Raw genomic sequence first — 22,062 nt, forward strand, 5'->3', positions numbered from 1 at the left:
CTATTTTCTTGGGATTTTATAGGAGTATTTCGTATAGGGCAAAAATCACATGCTCACAACAAGTAAATTTAAACAAGGAAAAACGATGTCGCTCAGCATGAGCAATAATCACTTTCGAAAAATACATAAACTCTCCCAAAACTCGGAATGTCATAATTCACAAGCTAAAGAAAGAAACAGTACGCCCATACTTCGGAGTCTAATAAAAGAAGAAAATACAAGAAGTGTTTGACATGGGGTGGAATAGCTAGGGACTTCGAGGTATGCGGACGCGACAGATATACCTTGAAGTCTCTACAGCTGGCTCGCCTCACTGGAAATGTGGCTGATAAGCGGTACCTGAATTTGCACACGAAAAACATATGCAGGACAGGCATGAGAACACCACAACGGTACCTAGTAAGTGCCAAGCCTAAACTCAGTCGAGTAGTGACGAGATCAGGTTAGGGCCCTACTGGTATAAATATAATGAAATAAGACAAAAAGAATATTATAGTAAAATAAAAATGGAAATCTAACAGGAATAGAACTCAATGGAAGCCAACAGCTCAGAACACAGTAATAACAATAGGGGGATCTCCCGGGATACCATCCCGTAGTCCCAAATGTAAATGTTCGGGGGGATCTCCCGGAATACCGTTCCGTAGTCCAAAAGTAAATATACAGTGATGGGGGATCTCCTAGAATACTGTTCCGTAGTCCCAAAGTAAATATGCAGTGCAGGGAGATCTCCCGAAGTGTCATTCCGTAGTCCCAAAGTAAATGCGCAGCTCAACCAATATAAACGACAGTTTCAACAAGGAAATCTACAGTTTAGACAAAGTTCACATCCAAGAAAAATAGGAAAAATTCACTAAACATGCTGCAGAGAGTTCAATTATATAGTTAAAATACGTAGGCATGCTTTTCAAATCTAAACAAGGTAATTACATATGCTAGTGTCGTTTCAACAAGGAAAAACAGGTTAAGACTTAGTGGGAAAAATGGAGTTTTACAACAAATATCCCGTGTACGTACTCGTCACCTCACGTACACGGTGCTCATATATCAAACATTACCAAAATCCTAGGGGAGTTCCCCACACAAGGTTAGGCAAGCCACTTGCCTTGAACCAAGCTCAAATCAATCCGTAATAATGCTCCTTCCATGAATATCCGGCTACGGATTGCCCAAATCTAGCCAAATCAATTACATAACATAAAAATAGCTACAAGCAACTAATCTAGCTAATGAAATCAAAGCTAAGGTAAGAAAATAGAAAAACGCCCAAAAAGCCTCCCTGGTCCCATGTCTCGGAATCGGGTAAAAGTCACAAATTATGAACACCCATTCACTCACGAGTTCACTCGTACCAAAATTATCCAAATTCGAAGTCAAAATCCCACTCAAAACTCAAAAATTCGATTGGGGAACTTCTCCCCCATTTTCCGAACTTTCTCACTCAAATTCCTTGATTAAATGAAGAAAACAACAATAGATTAATGAAATGCAACCAAAATCGAGTAAGGAGTCGTTACCACAAGCTTCCTCTGAAAATCCCTCGAAATTTTGCCTCAATCCGAGCTCTCTAAGTCCGAAAATGGAGAATGAAATCAAACTCTCGATTTTGCCCTTTTTCTGCCAGTCAAACTGCACCTGCGGACCCTTCTTCGCACCTGTGCGGCGCCGCACCTACGGAAATTCCATGACAGGTGCGGAATTCACTTAAGTGGGTTGGGACCGCATCTGCGAGCACTGGGCCGCAACTGCGAGCCCGCTCCTACGGTCCCCAACCCGCTTCTGCGCCTCCGCTTCTGCGAACTCCTCATCGCATCTGTAGACCCAGCTGGACAGGGTCCATATCTGATTATGCGGTTCCTTAGACGATTCTATGGCTCCGCACCTGCGGACCAAAGTGCGCAGGTGCGAAAACACTAGGTGCAGCAACTTTAGCAAATTGCACAAGTCTCCAACTAATCCGTTAAGCACCCGAAACTCACCCGAAGCCCCCGGAAACTCAACCAAACATACCAACCAATCCTAAAACATCATAAAAACTTAGTAGAGCCCTCAAATCACATCAAACAACGCTAAAAACACAAATTACCCTCCAATCCAAACTTAAAGGACTTGAAACTTCCAAATTCGCCTACCGATGCCGAAACCAACCAAACCGCGTCCGATTGACCTCAAATTTTACACACAAGTCATAATCCACACTACGGACCTACTTCAACTTTTGGAGTCGGATTCCGACCCCGATATAAAAATTTCCACTACCAGTCCGAATCTCCAAAAATTCGACTTTCGCCATTTCAAGCCTAGATAAGCTACAGACCTCCAAAACACAATTCGGACACTCCCCCCCCCCCCTCCCCAGCCCAAAATCACCCAACGGAGCTAACGGAATCGGTGGAACTCCATATAAAAGTCGTCTTCACACTGATCCGACTACGGTCCAAATTCTAAGACTTATGCCTCCGTTTAGGGACTAAGTGTCCCAAAACACTTCAGAACCCAAAATGAAACCTCCTGGCAAGTCACAATAGCAGAAATAGATACGGAAAAAGCAGTTAATAAGGGATCGGGGCTCTAACTCTCAACCGGCCGAGTCGTTACAGAGCTTTCTCCTTCATCTCTTCTTCTTCTAGAATCTTCATTTTGCCATGGCTGTAGCTCCTTAACAGCATGTTATTCTTTCAAAGAAACTTCTTTTTCTAAGCAAGCATGATTTGTCAAATAGGCTACATACACAACATGAAGGATATTGTCAAAAATTAAATCCCCTATCCATTTTATGTTAACACTTTTCTTTTTTAGTTAATACAAAGTAAAAATTGTGACGGTTGCTATAATATGCTGGTTAGCAGCATTTACTAATCTGGTATACATCGATATTGATATAGGGTGTATTTGGTATGAAGCAAAATACTTTTTTGGAAAATATTTTCGTAAAAAAATAAGTGGTTTATTACTTTTTTACTAGTGTTTGGTTAGGTAGCAAAAATATTATTTAAAAAATATATATGTTATACAAATATTTTGGGAGGCTAAATAGTAAGGGGGGAGGGTGGTAGGTCAAGGTCTAGAGGCTGGGGTGGTGGTGGTTGGGGTGGTACGGTGGGGTGGGGTGGGGGTCAGGGCATGTGGTAGTGGGGGTGAGGGTAAGGTTGGGGGTTGGGGTGGGTTGGCGCGGGTAGGGAGTGGGGCGGGGTGGGAAGAATGACGTAGTTTCTCCTTGAAGTTCTATACTGTGTCTTCTAACGCATGCGCTTCTTTACAAACGAAACAATTGTTTAACATAACATTGGAAGAGAAAGTTCAAATAGGCAATTATAGGCGTGACATTACAGTATGAGTTGTGGTTATTGCATATTGTATTGGGAACAAAAGAAATATATTACTCTCCGTTCACTTTTATTTGGCATATATATCAAAAATAGATTTTCATTTTTACTTGTCACTTTACGCATATCAAGTACTCATTTCAAATCATTTTCTCAAATCCATTAAAATATGCATCAATTAATATGGATATCATGGTAAATTATGCACTTCGTTTATTATTTCTTATGGGGCGTGAAAAGTCAAAATGAGTCAAGTAAAAGTAAACGGAGGGAGTGTAAATTACTAATTAAATAAAGAACTCCTTATATTTGTAAAACACTACTCAAACTATTGATAAATGAGAGAAAAGGAAAAGTTCTTTACATAATTTATTTACAATAAGCACATGCAATTAGCAAATCATTTGACATGTTTAAAATGATCTTCTAATGATAAATTAATTATTAATATTGGAAGCATAAAGAAATCAATAAGGAAAAAGATATTGGCACATGTTTGTTTAATATGTTGCAACCAAAAATGAAGCGCACATGATTTTGAAAATCAAGCTTTATTGACGACGAATTAAGACAATCCCTTATGTATAGGTGCCAAATTGAACATGTTTTTGTTCTTTTTCTCATTTTCACTTGTCTAGTTAGGTGCTAAGTTTCGAGTTTTCTGCGTACTACTTATCTAGGGGGAAAAGTTATGAGTTCAAACTGTACGTCTCGAATGGCAATGTACGTCTTTGAGTTTCAAAAATTTAAAGAGAACTGTTGATATAATTAGCAATATCAAATTAGTGATATTGGAATCATATCTAGGTGGATTAATGATTTTAAAATATTAGCATTGGAATATTAGTGCATTCCAATATCGTTTACTTGTCATATTTGATTTTGGTACACAATTTTTTAATTATTTTTTTAATAAATATACACATAATTATATAATTTTTAAGCCGAAGTCGCACATCTTTATTTTATCACATTAAAGCTACAATACTATCACCATCGGAACCAAATTGTTATAATAGCTGAAAGTGTAAACATAATGTGAGCTTAAATATCTTTTAACTTAAGTGGCACATTTCACATTTTCAAACAAATGCCCTTTGATAAAATAAAAAAACCTGTAGTTATGTAACGATTTTTGAACCCTAAGAAAATGTTAATTAAATATAAATGTGACTAAGTTAGTTATTTATTCTTGCTTTAAAGTTTTTATTACTCTTGTTTTCATTATGTAATCTGTCTTTATGTTTATTAAAATAAGAATACTATGGAAAAATAATTATTATTTTCTTAATTTTTGTAAACTAATAAATATGTTAGAATAATTATTTTTAGTAATACGACAATTAAATCAGACGGAAAGGAGTTGAAAGATACTCCCTCCTGTCCACAATAAGTGATCATTTTACTTTTTTATTTAGGTCCAAAATAAGTATTAATTTACATAATCAAGAAGGAATTAAATTTTTTTTTCTAAAATTTGCCCTTATTTACCTATTCTAATGTGTCAAGGTAACAATTAAATAAGGTTAATTTAATGAATATTTTTTTTTTTAGAAATTCGAATTTCCTTAATGAATGTGCCAAAGATAAAATGACCACTTATTATGGATGGCCGAAGTAGTATTTTAGATTGCTCTTTCCAATTAGGACACTGTAGTTCACATCAATGGGGCACAAACTTTTTAGCCAACTTTCAATAGGCAAAAGGCAGTACCATTTGGGTCTTCTACTTTGCAGATAATTGTAATACTATCGACCACGCAATTCAGCCAATGATCATCTTTATTGTGTTTTAAATTTTAAAAGTTTTTTAGCAAGTTCAATAAATTAGGCATGGAAGACCAATCTTTTAATTCACTTTTTCCCATAAGGCCATAGCAGAACAGAAAGGTGGAAAAACCCTTCGGAATTGGCAAGTTGGATTTTTCTTCCCAAATTCTTTAATCTTGATCCTCTTGCCGACCTAACTTTGCCTTTTGAAGTTGGCTTTTTCTATTACTCCGTCCGATTCAAAATACGTAATTTTTTGGATATTTTCACACAAATTAATAAATTCACCTTTTAGAATTAATTAGCAATAAAATTGACTATATTAACCTTTACTATCTCACATAAACACTCCTAACACATATTCCAACACCATTTACTTCAAGGACAATGTAGGAAAAAAATAATTAATTCATTATTGAAATCTGGAAAAATCACTTATTTTGGACCACAAGAAAAAAGCCAAAAAATCACTTATTTTGGACCGGAGCGAGTATGGTTTATTAGGCCTCTGCAACTCTATTTTTTTGGGCTTGTTTCCTCTTTTTTCTTTTTTTTTTTCATGGCATGACAGCTGTCTTGATTTTGTTCTAGGTATATTTAGTGTTTTGTTAGATCTTTTTTTTTTTTGGTTGAAATGTTTTGTTAGATCTATTACGCTTAGGATTTTACTGAAGGTTTTTACCGAAGATTACACGGTTCCAAATGAGGTGCAATATTTGCATATAAAAGAATGTTTTAAAAGGAAAACGAAGGCCTTAAAATACTTAGAACAAGAAAACAGGAATTTTAATGGCCAAAAAAAAAAAAACAGACAATTTAACACGTTAATGGCATTTTTTATGTGACAGCGCGAAAAGCCTAAGCTGGAGCACGTACATCAAGCAAAATTCAGAACTAACGCAGATTGATCAAGTTGTTTGATCAGCAGGTTTGCTAGGCCAGACATTGCTTCCTTCATTCACATAATATCATGAGTCAATTCCCACTAAGGTTACGATGACACCTAACACTACTTGCTAAGTAAATCAATATCCAAGATAAGCAAGAACAAGACTATATAAAATAAAGTCAATTGACGCGATAACAAGTCTAATACAATGTAAAAAAGTCTAAAATATCCCCAAGACTGGTGTCACGATGTCTTGAGCTACTAAGAAAACGTTGTTTCTTGATACATCTGAATAGTAAAAATAGTAGGAGTAATAAAAAAAAACAATAGAAGGTGACTCAAATTGCTGTGAATCCAAGCATGGAGTCTCACCGATGAGTCACTAAGTCAACTCCTAAGTGGTCTCCTGGGTTTCACTGGTGACAGGCTCAGTATCTGCACAAAAATGTGCAAAAAGTGTAGCATGAGTATTGACCTTAGTGCCTTAGACGAACGATCTATACAGAATATCCCCAGCCTATGGCCCTGCATATGGCCTATTTGCATCTCAACTGACTCAAGGTTTGCGAACCTAAGCATTGCGGTATATGGGCTATACCGGTGCATGTTAGGCTCGCCAAGGCCAACCACCACCTCGTCAATCGCATTTCGGTTCACTACAACGCCCGTAACCGAGTCTAAAGGGACAAGAAGCGCGTCTGATAACCTTCGCATTTGCGCAACAAAGACTACAAGAGGAGATATCGACCCTAACGATTGAATTTGTTCAATGAACTAACTAGATGTCGCATTTGCGAGGTTAGTGTCATATTTGCGATGAGCTTGGTCGCAATTGCGACTTCTAGACTTACGGGGTTCATTCGGATTTGTGAACCCAGGATCGCATTTGTGAGGGTAACATTTGCGAGCCCCAGATCACAAATGCGACATCTGCAGTTGGGTTAATATTTGGAATTTTGGGATTTTAGCGCATTCTACTATATTTTGAACCCTAGACTTGGAGATGGGCAATTTTGCTTGAAGATATTCATACAAGATTTTGGGGTAAGTGATTACTACTTGATCACGCCCAACTCTAGTCCTAAAAAGGATAAGCGGTCGCTGCAAATATAATCCGGTCTAAAAGTCCGGAGTCGAATCCCACAGAGAACTAAGGCTTAGTTGTATCTGTTTAATATCACCAAGAAGACAAGATTGAACAATTTTCTAAATTATACAGATTGCGACTAAAACTGAAAATAAATAAACAGCTGAAAACTAACTATGCTTGAATTGTAAACAATTGGAATAAAGGTCTAAGGTAATGGTTTCCCCCGTTGTTGATTTCCTTAGTTGTATGTTTCTTATAGCTTTGACTTAGTTGTCTCTATCAATCATGAACTCTCCAGCTATCATAAATCTCTCTCAAGCAATTATGATAATTTACTAGACACACTCTCTCAAGCTACGCTAGCTAGATTCGCATTACAGCTCACTTAGATCGCACCCGAGGTATCGTTATCTCTAATCCAACCTCTAACCCTCGGTTATGACTCTCACCTATACTCCGGGAGTGATGTTGTTCAAACAACTACCTAAATATGCACTCTCTCTCAAGCAGATACATAATAAATAGGAACGGCTAATTGAGGATCCTTTCAATTAACCACAATCAAAACGTAGTTGAACAAATAGAGATAAACAACCAATTCAAAACTATATTAATATAACAATCAAATCATCCCCAACGGGTTTCACCAAAACCTTACATTAAAAGATTTAGCTACTCATAACAATGATGAAAACTACAAAAGAAATTCATAGTCATTGATGAAAGAACAATTAGGGAGATAAGAATTGTTTCCCAAGTTGCCTCCTTGCCTCTCTTGTCTTGTTCTAAACCTTAAAAACTTATCCCCTGCTCCTTTGGACGAACTAAACCTTTTATAGGTTGAGGGGATTGGTCTTGAACTTCTAAAAGTACCCTTCAGATCTGTTTTTCCGTCTGGACTAGCGCGGCCGCGCTAAGGCCGCGCTAGTTGGGTTATATTCTGTCTCCGTCCGCATCAGGTCCGCAGGCGCAGTTTTAATCGTGTTTTTGACCCTGTTCCTTTTGGAATTTGGAAAACCGTAAAACACGAAAGTTGTAGTCCTTTGAGTTAGCTTTCCAACCATATATTGTAGAGCCCAAATGGGATTGTGAGCAAAAAGTTATATCCATTTTACTAGACAGTGCGCGATATGCCTACTCGATTCTTCGTTCGCTCTAACTATCATCCGTTGACCCCCAATACGATCCCGGCTTAATTCCTTGAGCTTTTACTCAGATTTCAAAGCTCCAAATCACTTGAATTCATTCCATAACATCTACATAGCTCGGAATCACTCCCTACAAGGCATAAAAAACACAGTTAGCGCAAGACACTAGCGATTAAAGCTCAAACTCAATTAAAGTGCAGTAAATTAGAGTGTAATAAGCGACTAAAATACGTAATTATAGCCTATCATCACTACTCATTTTTGGTATTATTTCGATAATCTACATAGATATTTAACACCTAAAATAAAATTTTGAGATGAAATTTGGAGTTTTTGCCTACAATTTAAGGAGGTGTAAATTGAGGTTTTGCTGTAATTTATACTTGGATTTGAAAATCAAACACATATTTGGACTCGTAGGGTTATGGATAGTTGAATTTACCCCTTGACTCGGGTTTTTGACCATGTGGACCCAGTATTAACGTTTCTTGATTTTTTAAAAATTGAATAAAGATTGAAGCTTTACTATTTGGAATTGATTTTTATTGATTTATTTGAAGTTATTGAATTGTATTTGGCTAGACTCGAGCCGGTTGGAGGTGACTTCTAAGGAAAAGGCGACTTTGGTTAAGGTTGATTTGGACTTGTTAAGGTAAGTATCTTACCTAATCTTGTTGTGAGAAAATAATCCTTAAGATATGACCTTATTTGTCTAATTGGAATGTGTGAAAAACGACGTATATGCAAGGTGACGAGTGTATATGCGGGGTGCTATACATGATTTTGACTGAATTAGAATTTATGCTTCTATTATGCCCTCTTTGGATTACGTGCTTTCTATGATTCATGTTTATTCAATTGTATGACTACGTGAACTTCTTGAATCATGCTAAAAAATTTATATAATAAAATATTTTTTTATTCAGCAAAGGTCCGTTAGAAATAAGGGCATGAATGAGCTAGATTTTTAACGGTGAGGGAAGTTTTTACAAAATAGGTGGACGAGGAGTATTTTTAAACCAAAGTGAATAGGTTAGGAGGCAATTTTGTCCTTTTTCGAAGTTTCAAATTAAAGAATGAAGCGCTAAAACTCAGAACAACCGGTTGGGTCGTTACACATAATTACATGACTTAAGATCAAAAGCCTTTTCAATTTATGGGGTAAACTAATCACGTAATATTAAATTTACATCAAACATCAAACAGAAATTCAACAAGAAGAGTAATATTACCTACCAGAAGCCCGACCTCCACTTAAGTACTTCTGTTGTACAATGCTAAATTTTTCTTGACATACATTCAAAAATTTATACTTGTATCTAATTTAAATTTAATATGTAGAGAAGTATGTTGTCTTTATTTCCGATTCCATACAGGGGATATGGGCATGTGGCTATAGAGACGAATTTAGAATATATATTTTATGTGTTCGAGTACGAAACTTTATCACAATTATTATTGTGTTTGAAATTTATTTCTTATACTAATTAAATGAACTTTTAAACACGTATTCAGAATTTGGACTAAAATTACTAGATTAAGACAAATGCATAACTAATGCGCTAGGTCTGCCCCTAGCTGAGAAAAAATGGAAAAGAGAAGTTGAGGGCATGAAATAAAGTGCTCCTTCTATAACCCAAATTGGCTTAAGAATTATAGCTTGAATTTCAAATTAAGACTATTTTGTTTAATTCTTAGGAATATATTATTCTGTAAAATAAGACAATAAAGAAGAATATGCAAAGAAAGAGAGAGAGAATTCTTATTACTTTTGAGATGAATTATAATGGAATAGAACCCTCCATTTATAGGGAAAGGGTGACTTAGCCACCAAGTAATTGTCACGACCCGGATTTCCCACCCTCGGGAGTCATGATGGCGCCTACTGATGAGAGCTAGGCAAGCCAACCCTTAACTGCCTTTAGCATTAATCAATTTACTACCTTTAACAATTATCGGTAATATCATGAAAACAGCGGAATAAAATAAATAAGCGGAAGTCTTAGATTAAAGAATCTGAACAACAATGCGGAAAATCAACATAAACCTCTACCCAAGAACTGGTGTCACATACTCACGAACTACTAAGAGTGCTAAATACAATCGTTTGAAAGAAAATATAACTGTTTGTCTCGAAATACATGAGATAACAGACTGAAATAAAAGATAGAAGAGACGCCGGGCCTGTGGACGCCTGGAAGGCTACCTCGGTGTCTCGCTGAACTAAAGGCTAACTCCCGCGCTACTGCAGCTGCTGTCCAACACCTGGATCTATGCAAAAGGGCACAGAGTGTAGCATCAGCACAACCGACCCCATGTGCTGGTAAGTGTCTGGCCTAACCCCGGCGAGGTAGTGACGAGGCTAGTACCAGACTCCAGACAAACCTGTGCAGTTATACAATATATAGCGGAAAAATAAACAAGTAATGAGCAGTTATAAGGGAAGGGGGTACATGCCTCGGGGGAAACAATTCAACCTATCAGAAACCGAATTAAATACGAAGGAACAGTACAATGTTCAAGACAATATGATAGCACTACTGTTGCGACGCGGAACCCGATCCATACGTTTAACTATATCTGTTGCGGCATGCAACCCGATCCATATGTTTAACTATATCTGTTGCGGCGTGCAACCCGACCCAATAAATATCACATATACATGTTGCGGCGTGCAACCCGATCCATTCTAATTTATGTTGCGGCGTGCAACCCGATCCACTATAGTGTATGTTGCGGCGCGCAACCCGTTCCAAATATGCATAGCTTATAGAAGTCATAACCACAAATCCCGGCAGGGGGATTAATCATAAAATAATCTATCCCGGCAAGGGAAATCAACAGTATAAGTATACTTATCCCGACAAGGGAGAACCAGCTATAACCAATCTCAATTCGAATTTTTAACATTTCTATTATCACCATTTCTAACTCATGATTAACTTCCATGAAAATAAGCTAAGCCTTTGCTCAATATCACAAGTCTACTCACTATTTCATCCATAGAATTATTCAAGAACACAAAATGTCAATTTAAGACTTACGGTCATGCTCGACACCGACGTATAAATACTCGTCACCATGCTTATACGTCGTACTCCACAAGATACACATAACAATTATGACTCAACTCCTAATCCCTCCAGCTAAGGTTAAACCGAACACTTACCTCAATGCTTTGAATTCAACTCAAGCCTCAATTATGGCTTTACCCCTCGATTCCACCACCAATCCGCTCGAATCTAGTCACAAGTTACTTAATTACATCAATAAACGCTAAATGAATCAATTTGAATGCATAAAAATGAATTTCCCAAAGTTTTACCCAAAAATTCCAAAATCGCCTCCGGTCCCACGTGGTCAAAACCCGAGGTTCGAACCAAAACCCGGCTACCCATTCCCCCACAAACCCAAATATATGATTTATTTTGAAATCGAACCTCAAATTTGAGGTCCAAATTCTCAATTTTAGAAAAACCTAGGTTCTACCCAAAACCCCCAATTTCACCCATGAAAATTATTGATTTTTAAGTTGAAAACATGTTAAATGATGTTAATGATTGAAAGAAATGAGTAAAATTTGACTTACAAATGGTTTGGAAGAAAACTTGTTCTTGAAAAATCGCCCAAGAAGTTTGTGCGTTGAAAGAATGTTGAAAATGGTTCAAAATTCGGCTAAGTGTAAAATATGCAGGTTGCAGATATGGGATTTTGCGAATTGGGGTTCGCAATTGCGAACCCCGACCTGCTGATGCGGGAATTGCGAGAAATAGTTCGCATTTGCGAACCCTTTCAAAAAACCCGGGCTTCGCATTTGCAACCAGTTATGTCGATTTACGACCAGCCCCTACTCGCATTTGCGAACCAATAGGTCGCATTTGCGATCAGCAAGCCAAATCCCTGCTCTCGCATTTGCGATGCAATTACTCGCATTTGCGAGAGCTTCTTCGCAAATGCGAAGATTGCAGAGCTGAACATACCAGATTTTCACAAAGGTTATAAATGCACTCACGGCCTATCTAAAATTCACCCGAGCCCTCAGGGCTCCAAACCAAACATACACACAATCTCAAAAATATCCTACGGACTTATCCGTGCGATCGAATCGCCAAAATAACATCATATACATCGAATTAAGCCTCAAAATCCATGATTCCTTCCAAGTTTCATAGAACATCAAACTTTCCATTTTAAGTCCGAAACACGTCATACGACGTCCGTTTTCAACCAAACTTTACAGAAAGTGCTTAAACCATATATAAGACCTGTACCGGGCGTCGAAACCAAAATATGGGCCCGATACCAACTCGTTCTAATCAAATTTCATTTCCAATTTCCTTAAATATTTTCAGAAAATAATTTTACTCAAAAATTCATTTCTCGACCTTGGGGCCTCGGAATTCGATTCCGGGTATACGCCCAAGTCCCATATTTTCCTACGGACCCTCCGGGACCGTCAAATCACGGGTCCGGGTCCGTTTACCCAAAATGTTCACCGAAGTCAAATTTATTCATTTTAATATCAAAACTTAGCATTTTTTACAGAAATTCATATTTAGACTTTCCGGCTACGCGCCCGGACTGCGCACGCAAATCGAGGCGACCCTAAATGAGGTTTTCAAGGCCTCGGAAGTACAAAATGGGTAAGAAAATAGGTGCATCACAGTAATAAACCCTAAGATCTCTCTAAAATATAGACATTTACCATAAATAAAATTTTATTTATAACACCCCCCTTGAATGTCTATTCAACAGATAATGTGCCTCGTTAAAACCTTAACTAAAATAAAACCCAATGGGAAAAAAATTTAGTAAAGGAAAAAGAGTACACATAACTAACAATACGTCTTTTGGTTGCCTCGTTAAAAACCCAGTGGGACAAAACCTTGTAAGGGAAAAAGAGTGCAATGCGCATTAACTCCCCCTGATGAGAGCATCAATTCACATCCTCGAGCCTTCGCATCCTAATCTTGTACACTAGCTTCTTGAAGGTTGACGTCGGTAGAGACTTGGTTAACAAATCAGCCATATTATCACTTGAACGAATCTATTGCACATTGATATCACCATTCTTTTGAAGATCATGAGTAAAAAATAACTTTGGTGAAATGTGCTTTGTCCTATCTCCTTTTATGAATCCTCCCTTCAGTTGGGCTATGCATGCTGCATTGTCTTCATACAAAATTGTGGGTAGTTTTTCACATTTCAAACCACATTTATCTCGAATAAGATGTATTATAGACCTCAACCACACGCACTCTCGACTTGCTTCATGAATAGCAAGTATCTCAGCATGATTAGATGAAGTAGCCACGATTGATTGCTTAGTCGATCGCCAAGATATGGCAGTGCCTCCATAGGTAAACACATAACTTGTTTGAGATCGAGCCTTGTGTGGGTCTGATAAATACCCAGCATCGGCATAACCAATAAGATAGGGACTGCAATTATTTCCATAAAATAAGCCCATATCGGTAGTTCCTTTTAGATACCGCAATATGTGTTTGATTCCATTCCAATATCTTCTTGTAAGAGTAGAGCTATATCTTGCTAAAACATTAACTAAAAAAGTTATGTCAGGCATTGTAGTGTTATCAAGATACATTAGCGCACGAATTGCACTAAGATATGGTACTTTAGGACCAAGTAGCTCTTCATTCTCTTCTTGAGGTCGGAATGGATCCTTATTCACATCAAGTGATCGAACAACCATCGGAGTACTTAATGGATGTGCTCCATCCATGTAAAATGGTTTCAATACCTTTTCTATGTAGGCAGATTGATGAACAAAAATTCCGTTTGACAACTGTTCAATTTGCAAACCAAGACATAATTTTGTCTTTCCGAGATCTTTCATCTCGAATACCTTCTTTAAATAATCAATTGCCTTTTGGAGTTCTATAGGAGTTCCAATAAGGTTTATGTCATCAACATATACGGCAAGTACAACAAATTCTGATGTTGTTTTCTTTATTAAAATACATGGACAAATGGCATCATTTATATAATCTTTCTTTAATAAATACTCACTAAGACGATTATACCACATGCGTCCCGATTGCTTTAGACCATACAAAGATCTTTGCAGTTTGATTGAAAATATTTTCCGGTACTTTGAATTATGTGCATTAGGCATTTTAAATCCCTCGAGAATTTTCATATATATCTCATTATCAAGTGAGCCATAAATGTAGGTGGTAACCACATCCATTAAATGCATGTCAAGCTTTTCATGGAGAGCAAAACTAATGATATAACGGAACGTTATAGCATCCATAATGGGTGAATATGTCTCTTCATAATCGACACCAGGCCTTTGTGAAAATCCTTGTGCAACAAGGCGTGCCTTATATCTTTGTACCTTATTTTTCTCATTCCTTTTGCGTACAAAGAACCATTTATAGCCAACAGGCTTAGCACCATTAGGTATTTGGACTACAGGCCCAAAAACTTCACGTTTTGCAAGTGAATTTAACTCTAATTGGATTGCATCTTGCCATTTTGGCCAATCAAGTATTTGTTGATATTCTCCAATAGATTGAGGTTCAAGATCCTCACTTTCTTGCATAATGCTAGATGCAACATTATATGCAAAGACATAATCCACCACTATATCCACTCGATTCAAATTTGTCTCAATATCGATTGGATTTATTGATAGTTCCTTATTTTCTTGAGTCTCAGGATCAGTGATTTCTTCATGAATCTCAGGATTGGTTAAATCGTGGATTTCTTCATGAGACTCTTTCGTAGTGTCATCTTGATCATTTATTTTCCTTTTTCTAGGATTTCAATCCTTAGAACCTAATGGTCTGCCACGTTTTAGGCGTGCTTTTGACTCATTAGCTATGACACTAGAAGATTTTCCAACAGGGACATCAATACGGATTGGAACATTCTCTGTAGGGATATGTGATTTTGTTATCCTTTTCAGATCCGTAGATACATCTGGTATTTGATTTGCTATTCTTTGCAAATAAATAATCTTTTTGCACCTCTTTTTCACAAATAGAGGCACGTGGATCAAGATGAGACAATGATGGATTTTTTTACAAAATTTTCCATTTGGTCTCACCATTTTCTCCCCCTAATTTTGGGGAAAATGTCTCATCGAATCAATAGTCTGCAAATCGTGTAGTGAACAAATCTCCCGTTAATGTTTTGCGGTAGCGAATAATGGAGGGCGATTCAAACCCAACATATATTCCTAACCTTCTTTGGGGGACCATTTTGGTGCGATATGGCGGTGCTACATGCACATTCCAAAAATTCTTAAATGACCCAATACTAATTGCAACGGGGAATATTTATGATAATTTGTCGGTCTGAGACGAACTAGCATTGTTGCATGCAAAATGGCGTGACCCCAAACAGAAGTGGGCAGCCTCGTTTTCATGAGTAACGGTCTTGCTATCAATTGCAGACGTTTAATTAAAGACTCCGCAAGGCCATTTTGAGTGTAAACATGAGCTACATGATGCTCCACTTTTATCCAAATTGATAAGCAATAATCATTAAATGCTTGGGATGAAAACTCAGCAGCATTATCAAGTCTAATAGACTTAATTGGATTATCGGGGAATTGCACCCGTAATCGAATTATTTTGTGCCATTAATTTTGCAAACGCGAGGTTGCGAGATGACAATAGGCACACATGAGACCATATAGAAGATACATCTATTAAGACCATAAAATATCTAAACGACCCACTAGGTGGGTGAATAGGTCCACAAATATCCCCTTGTATACGTTCCAAAAACGTAGGGGACTCAATCCCAATCTTTGTTGGTGATGGTCTAATAATTAACTTGCCTTGATAACAAGAAGAGCAAGAAAATTCATTATTTAAAAGAATCGTTAAAATTTTTAATGGATGCCCATTTGAGTTTTTTATAATTCGTCTCATCATAATTGATCTAGGATGTCCCAATCAATCATGCAAAAGTACAAAAGTATTGGAATAGGTAACCTTTTGGTTTACGATAGAATGTGCCTCAATTGCACTAATTCTTGTCCAATACAGGCCACAAGACAAAGATGGGAACTTCTCTAACCCTTTTCTGGCCAGAAACATTCTTGGTAATGATGAGATATTCAAGATTATTCTCATCTATAGTCTTAATATGATATCCATTTCGGCGGATATCTTTAAAACTCAATAAGTTCCTCTTGGACTTGGAGGAGAACATTGCATTTTCTATGATAAGTATTGTTCATTTAGGTAGAGTTATATTAGCTCTTCCAGAGCCTTTGATTAGATTTCTACTACCAGAAATTATAGTAACATCTGCCTTACACATACTTAAATGAGAGAAATATTTCTTCTCTTTGAATATTGTATGTGTCGTACATGAATCAATTAAACAAATATTTTTATAATTGAACTTTTATCCAAGTTTGCTTTGTGGGATATCCATATTTGCTTCCCATGGTTTGACATACAAAAGAAATATACGAATAAACATTAGTATTTTTAGAGAAAAGGAAAGAAATAATGTTAAACCGATGATTCAATAATGACTTTTAATGCAATTTCGAGCAAACTCTGATTATGACATAAGCAATTGCGTAGCTAAAAATTAATGTAATTATAAGTACACTACCCATATGATCAAGAAGTATTATTGATCATACAACAGTATTAAAATCGAGATACAATATAAGGATATGAGAATCCCCTTCTTAAATCCCAATAATTGTGTTGCCTTATGATGAATCAATTGAATCTAATTAAATTATGCACCACTTTAAATCACATCACTTTGTTTTCTTGATTGTCATATTTGACAGAATCATTCACTGGGTATCCATATATACCTAATAAGTTGGAAAACTACTTTTATAGCCACGAACAATTTTTCCATAACAACGTGCACGTAGTAAAAAAAATTACAGTTGATATTATGTAAAAGAAAAATTTTACCTCACAATATAATGACACTATAGTATAGTAGTATATTAGTCATATAAGGTAATGTATGATTTTAAAACCATTAGGTGCTGACGAAATAACAGATGATTCTAGAACTATATTTCATTAAAACGAACTAACACTATTTTATAAAATAAATAATATTGATATTAATGACTACTACTCATGCAAAGATCTATGATTACATGATGTTTATTCACTAGCTACTACGAATAGGCAAAAATAATAACCAAACTACTCAATCATCTTTAACCACGGATCCATCACCGATCAAGGGGTCTATTTTTCCATCAGGGTGCTCAAAGAAGTCGTCACATCCAAGTGGGTGATGTCAAAATCATTGTCAGAGACAAAATTGGCTTCAAGGCCTTTATTCTTTAGAGATACTTGATAAAGCTCAACCAAATGTCTTGGTGTACGACAAATATTTGCCCCATGCCCTTTTCCACCGCAACGGTAACATTCAGTTTTTGAACCATTTGCCTTTGGCTTCTCATCTTTCCCTTTCCACTTTTGGTGGTTATTTTTCTTTGGGGGGTGATTAACACCAAGAAAATTTCTTCCTTGTCTACGGCCACGGCCACGACCACGACCACCACCACGAATAGGGCCACGGCCTTTTCCACGCTTAGCATAATAGGAATACACCTCATCCACTTCAGGCAATGGTGTAGACCTAGTGGGTCGATTTTCGTGATTTCTCATGAGCAAGTCATTGTTTCGTTCAGCCACAAGGAGAAAAGAAATCAAATCAGAGTACTTCTTGAAACCTTTCTCTCTGTACTGCTGTTGTAGGACCATATTGGAGGCATGAAACGTTGTAAACATTTTTTCAAGCATATCATAGTCAGTAATAGTATCTCCACAGAGTTTTAATTTAGAAGTAATTCTGAACATCGCAGAATTATATTCAGAAATAGTCTTAAAGTCTTGGAGCCTCAGATGAGCTCAATCATATCGTGCTTGTGGAAGAGTGGCCAACTTTAAGTTGTCAGATATTTCCTTTAAGCTATTCCACAAAACAAGTGGACCTTTGACTGTGAGATATTCTATTTTCAACCCTTCATCAAGGTGATGACGCAAGAAAATCAAGGCCTTAGCACAGTCTTGGGTGATTGCTTTATTTTTGTCTTTAATGGCGTCTCCAAGACTCATTGCATCTAAATGGATTTCAGCATCCAACACACTTGTCATATAGTTCTTGCCCGAAATTTTAAGGGCAACGAACTTTCTTTTCATAATATCAGTCATAATTAAAAAGAGGAGAAAAGTTATACCTTAGTCTTCTCAAAGAGCTTCTTGAGACGGTAGAGTCTCGTGCTGATAACGTGTAATAAAACAGTAAAGAAGAATATGCAAAGAATGAGAGAGAGAATTCTTATTGCTTTTGGGATGAATTACAATGGAATAGAACCCTCTATTTATAGGGAAAGAGTGACTTAGCCACCAAGTAATAAACCCTAAGATGTATCTAAAATATAGACATTCACCATAAATTAAATTCTATTTATAACATTCTGTCAGTTTTGTCATTTTCCAGATAATTTTGGAATATCGTATTTTATTAGTATGATCTAAGTTCAAAATTTTGTCAACTCGACATTTTATAATTAAAACTTACTCAATTAGTGCTTCAAAAATATTATGGTATAGCCAGTTTTCACACTGGTCAATGAAAAATAGTCAGCGTTTATCAAGTCAATGAAAAATAGCCACTATTTTGCTGCAACAGGGACCGGTCCAGTATAATATACGGGAGTTCTGGTGCATTTGTGTACGAACTCCAGCATATTATGCTGGACCGGTATACTTTGCTAACTCCTGTAAAATTTGCGGGAGACTGGAGCACCAGTGCTCCAAACTCCAGTATATTATACTGGACAATTATACTTGCTGGAACTCCCGTAAAATTTGCGGGAGTTTCAGCATAATTATGCTTGAACTCCCGTAAAATTTGCGGGAGTTCCAGCATAGTTATCCTGGAACTCCCGTAAAATTACGGGAGTTCAAGCATACTTATGCTGGAACTCCCGTAAAATTTACGGGCGTATTTTTCCGGATTTTGAACAGTGTTTTCGCTCAGATTTAAAGTGGCTAAATTTCGATGACTTTTGAAACTTGGCTATTTTTCAACGACCAGTGGTAAATCTGGCTATTTTTGAATTTCTCCCGCTTCCTCATGTTCATTTTATGCGCCAAGGTTCGGAATATGTTTGTCGAATTACTTAATTTTTTATATTAATTTTGTCATAGATTCTTCAAATTTTTTTAAATAAAAAAAAATAATATATGTATGTGTGTGTGTGAAACTATACATATAATCAGGGGCAAGAGCTAGAAACCAAAGTAAGGGTCGGCCGAACACGGTAACTTTTTGTCCAAACTATATACGTATTAAGAAATTAACTTTAAATATGTACAAAATAAAATTCAGAACATAGTTACTAACACCTTATATCGCTGTCGTAGAATTTAGAACCCATAAAGTTCAAATTCTAACTCCGCATCTACATATAATTATAAATTATACTACTAATAATTAACCGTAAAATATTTAAGACAATTATAGTATAAAGAAATATATTTGATTCTTTAAATAGAAATGATATCACATAAATTGGAACAAAAGAGTAATTACGATGAATTTAGTAAATTCAACAGCAAAACAGCAGCCCCATCTTCCAGAGTCGGACTCTTGCTACTTATAGGGAGCTTGTTATTCCTATTTCGTTATTTCCTCTCTTTTTCTCCCTCTTTCTCTGCTTCTTACACTGTTTTCTTCACTCCATGTTGAGTCTTCATCTCTCTTCTCTGCTGAATATTTACTAACATTTCCTTAGTACTGATCACAATTGACAAACTTTTAACTTAATTCAAGAACCCCATTTTCTTTATTTCATTCTCCTCTCCATTTACTAAAGAAGCAAGTATGGAGGTTGCAAGAGTTTATGAAGGTTCTAACATGAATAGCTTTATACTTCCAAATGAAAGTTTTCCCCTACCTTCTAAGGTTCTTCATTCTCTCTGGATTTCCAATTCCTCCCCCACTTCTCTTGGTAATATTCTTCTCCACCCTGCTAAAAATATAGACTAGTATTTATTTATTTTACTTTTTCTTGTATGTTTATAGTTCATGACTTTTATTTTTGGTTGGATGGTGGGCCGACCCTTTGTTGATTATTAGATTATAGCCTATGGTCATTTGATCACAAAGAACAATGATAACATAATTTTCTAGAATTTGTTCAAATTTGCGACCTTGTTCTTGTGGTCCTCTCTATTTTTATCCAGAAAGAGATCAAATTTTGCACATTTTTTTGCTCCTTTTTGGTGTTTGTTAATAGTTCAGTATTTTGAAGTCGGAAAAGGTCTTATTTAGCAGTAGAAACATTATGATTCAATTCAATAGAATAAAACGTTCTCAACATATATTTGTGTGAATTTTAACATTTGTGACCTTGGTTGCTCTGTTTCAGGCTCTGTTTCCATGGTTAATTTCGACGATACCCGAGGAAAAAAGACTAAAGAGAGGTCATTCTTCCCTTCACTTGACAAGGAAGAAAATAGCAACGAGGATTATGAAGATTTTTTTCACCAACCCGAAAAGAAAAGGCGACTATTGCCAAAACAAGTTCAGTTTCTTGAGAAAAGTTTTGAGGTTGAAAACAAGCTTGAACCAGAGAGAAAAATCCAATTGGCTAAAGAAACTGGATTGCAGCCTAGGCAGGTTTCTATTTGGTTTCAAAACCGACGAGCCCGGTACAAGAGTAAACAACTTGAGAAGGATTATGATGTGCTAAAAGCTAGTTTTGATAAACTTAAGGATGAATATGATTGCCTCCTCAAAAAGAATGACAACTTGAGAAATGAGGTACTTTAAACCTCCTATAATTTTTTTTAAGGAATCGGCGCGATAAATGGTTGAATCTCATTGGATCATGATAAAAAAGCTACTCCGTTACTTACAATATCCCGTCGCACATTTAAGTTGTCTGCAAAGAATTCTACCCATGTCGAGAATTGTAGTTAGAAGTCATGATTGGTATTAGAAGTATCTCTAACCGAACTCATATTTTTCCTTTTTTGTTCAATAGGTTCATTTACTTAAAGAGAAGTTGTTCAACAGAGAGCAAAATTCAGAACAAAAGGAACCCATTAGTCCACTTAATACAGAAGCTCAGAATCCAACTAAAAATATGCAGAATTTAACAATGATGGTCTGCAAACAAGAAGATGCAAGTTCAGCAAAAAGTGATATTCTTGATTCAGACAGCCCATGTTATGCTGATGGGAATTATACTTCTTTTTTGGAGCCTGCTGATTCTTCACATGTATTTGAAACAGAAACATCTGATTTTTCTCAAGAAAATGACAGCCTAAGCAGGACCTTGTTGTCCTCACTATGCTTCCCAAAGCTTGAAGATGACCTACCAGTAAATTCTTGCCATTTGAGTTTTCAAATTGAGGATCAGTCTTGGTTCTGCCACTATTAATTTTTCTTGTTCAACATTGGCTCCATTCTAAGTTATTTTCACTTTCTACTTTTTAAACTTCTGCAATAATAATGATAATTATCTGTATATAGATTCATTAGTAGGAGTTTAGGACGAGATGTAAGATCTTTGTTTCTTCCAAAATGTTCTAATTGGCTCTTTCTTTAGCTCAAAAAGAAATGGTAGTATTGAGGTGAATTCAGTTTTTTTAAGTTAAAACACCCAAAAAACAATAGGGGATTACCTATGTGCTGCTTCTGAGAACAGTGAGCACTAAAATAAGCTTCTGCAGTCTGTCATTTACTCACTCGAAATTTGGTGAAACAATCGCTTTATTTTTAACTTCTACAAGGCCAACGAACAAACCAGAAAAGCACTTCAACCTCAAGCAAGTTGGGGGCCCACAATATGAA

General features: G+C 36.5%; 1 protein-coding gene across 1 annotated transcript; it reads left to right on the forward strand.

Moving 5' to 3' along the window:
• On the forward strand, positions 19,859 to 21,825 carry LOC109205230 (homeobox-leucine zipper protein HAT5-like). The gene is made up of 3 exons (XM_019367916.1): positions 19,859 to 20,212; positions 20,633 to 21,027; positions 21,251 to 21,825. Exons 1-3 carry the CDS (start codon positions 20,086 to 20,088, stop codon positions 21,647 to 21,649), a joined length of 921 nt encoding a protein of 306 aa, XP_019223461.1. The 5' UTR covers positions 19,859 to 20,085; the 3' UTR covers positions 21,650 to 21,825.

The sequence above is a fragment of the Nicotiana attenuata genome, chromosome 2 (assembly GCF_001879085.1).
Source record: "Nicotiana attenuata strain UT chromosome 2, NIATTr2, whole genome shotgun sequence".
Taxonomy (NCBI): domain Eukaryota; kingdom Viridiplantae; phylum Streptophyta; class Magnoliopsida; order Solanales; family Solanaceae; genus Nicotiana; species Nicotiana attenuata.

Coding starts and splice junctions, on each gene's coding strand:
- LOC109205230 (XM_019367916.1), top strand. CDS start 20,086: ATGGAGGTTGCAAGAGTTTATGAAGGTTCTAACATGAATAGCTTTATA. Junction 20,213..20,632: donor TTCCTCCCCCACTTCTCTTG/GTAATATTCTTC, acceptor GCTCTGTTTCAG/GCTCTGTTTCCATGGTTAAT. Junction 21,028..21,250: donor ATGACAACTTGAGAAATGAG/GTACTTTAAACC, acceptor TTTGTTCAATAG/GTTCATTTACTTAAAGAGAA.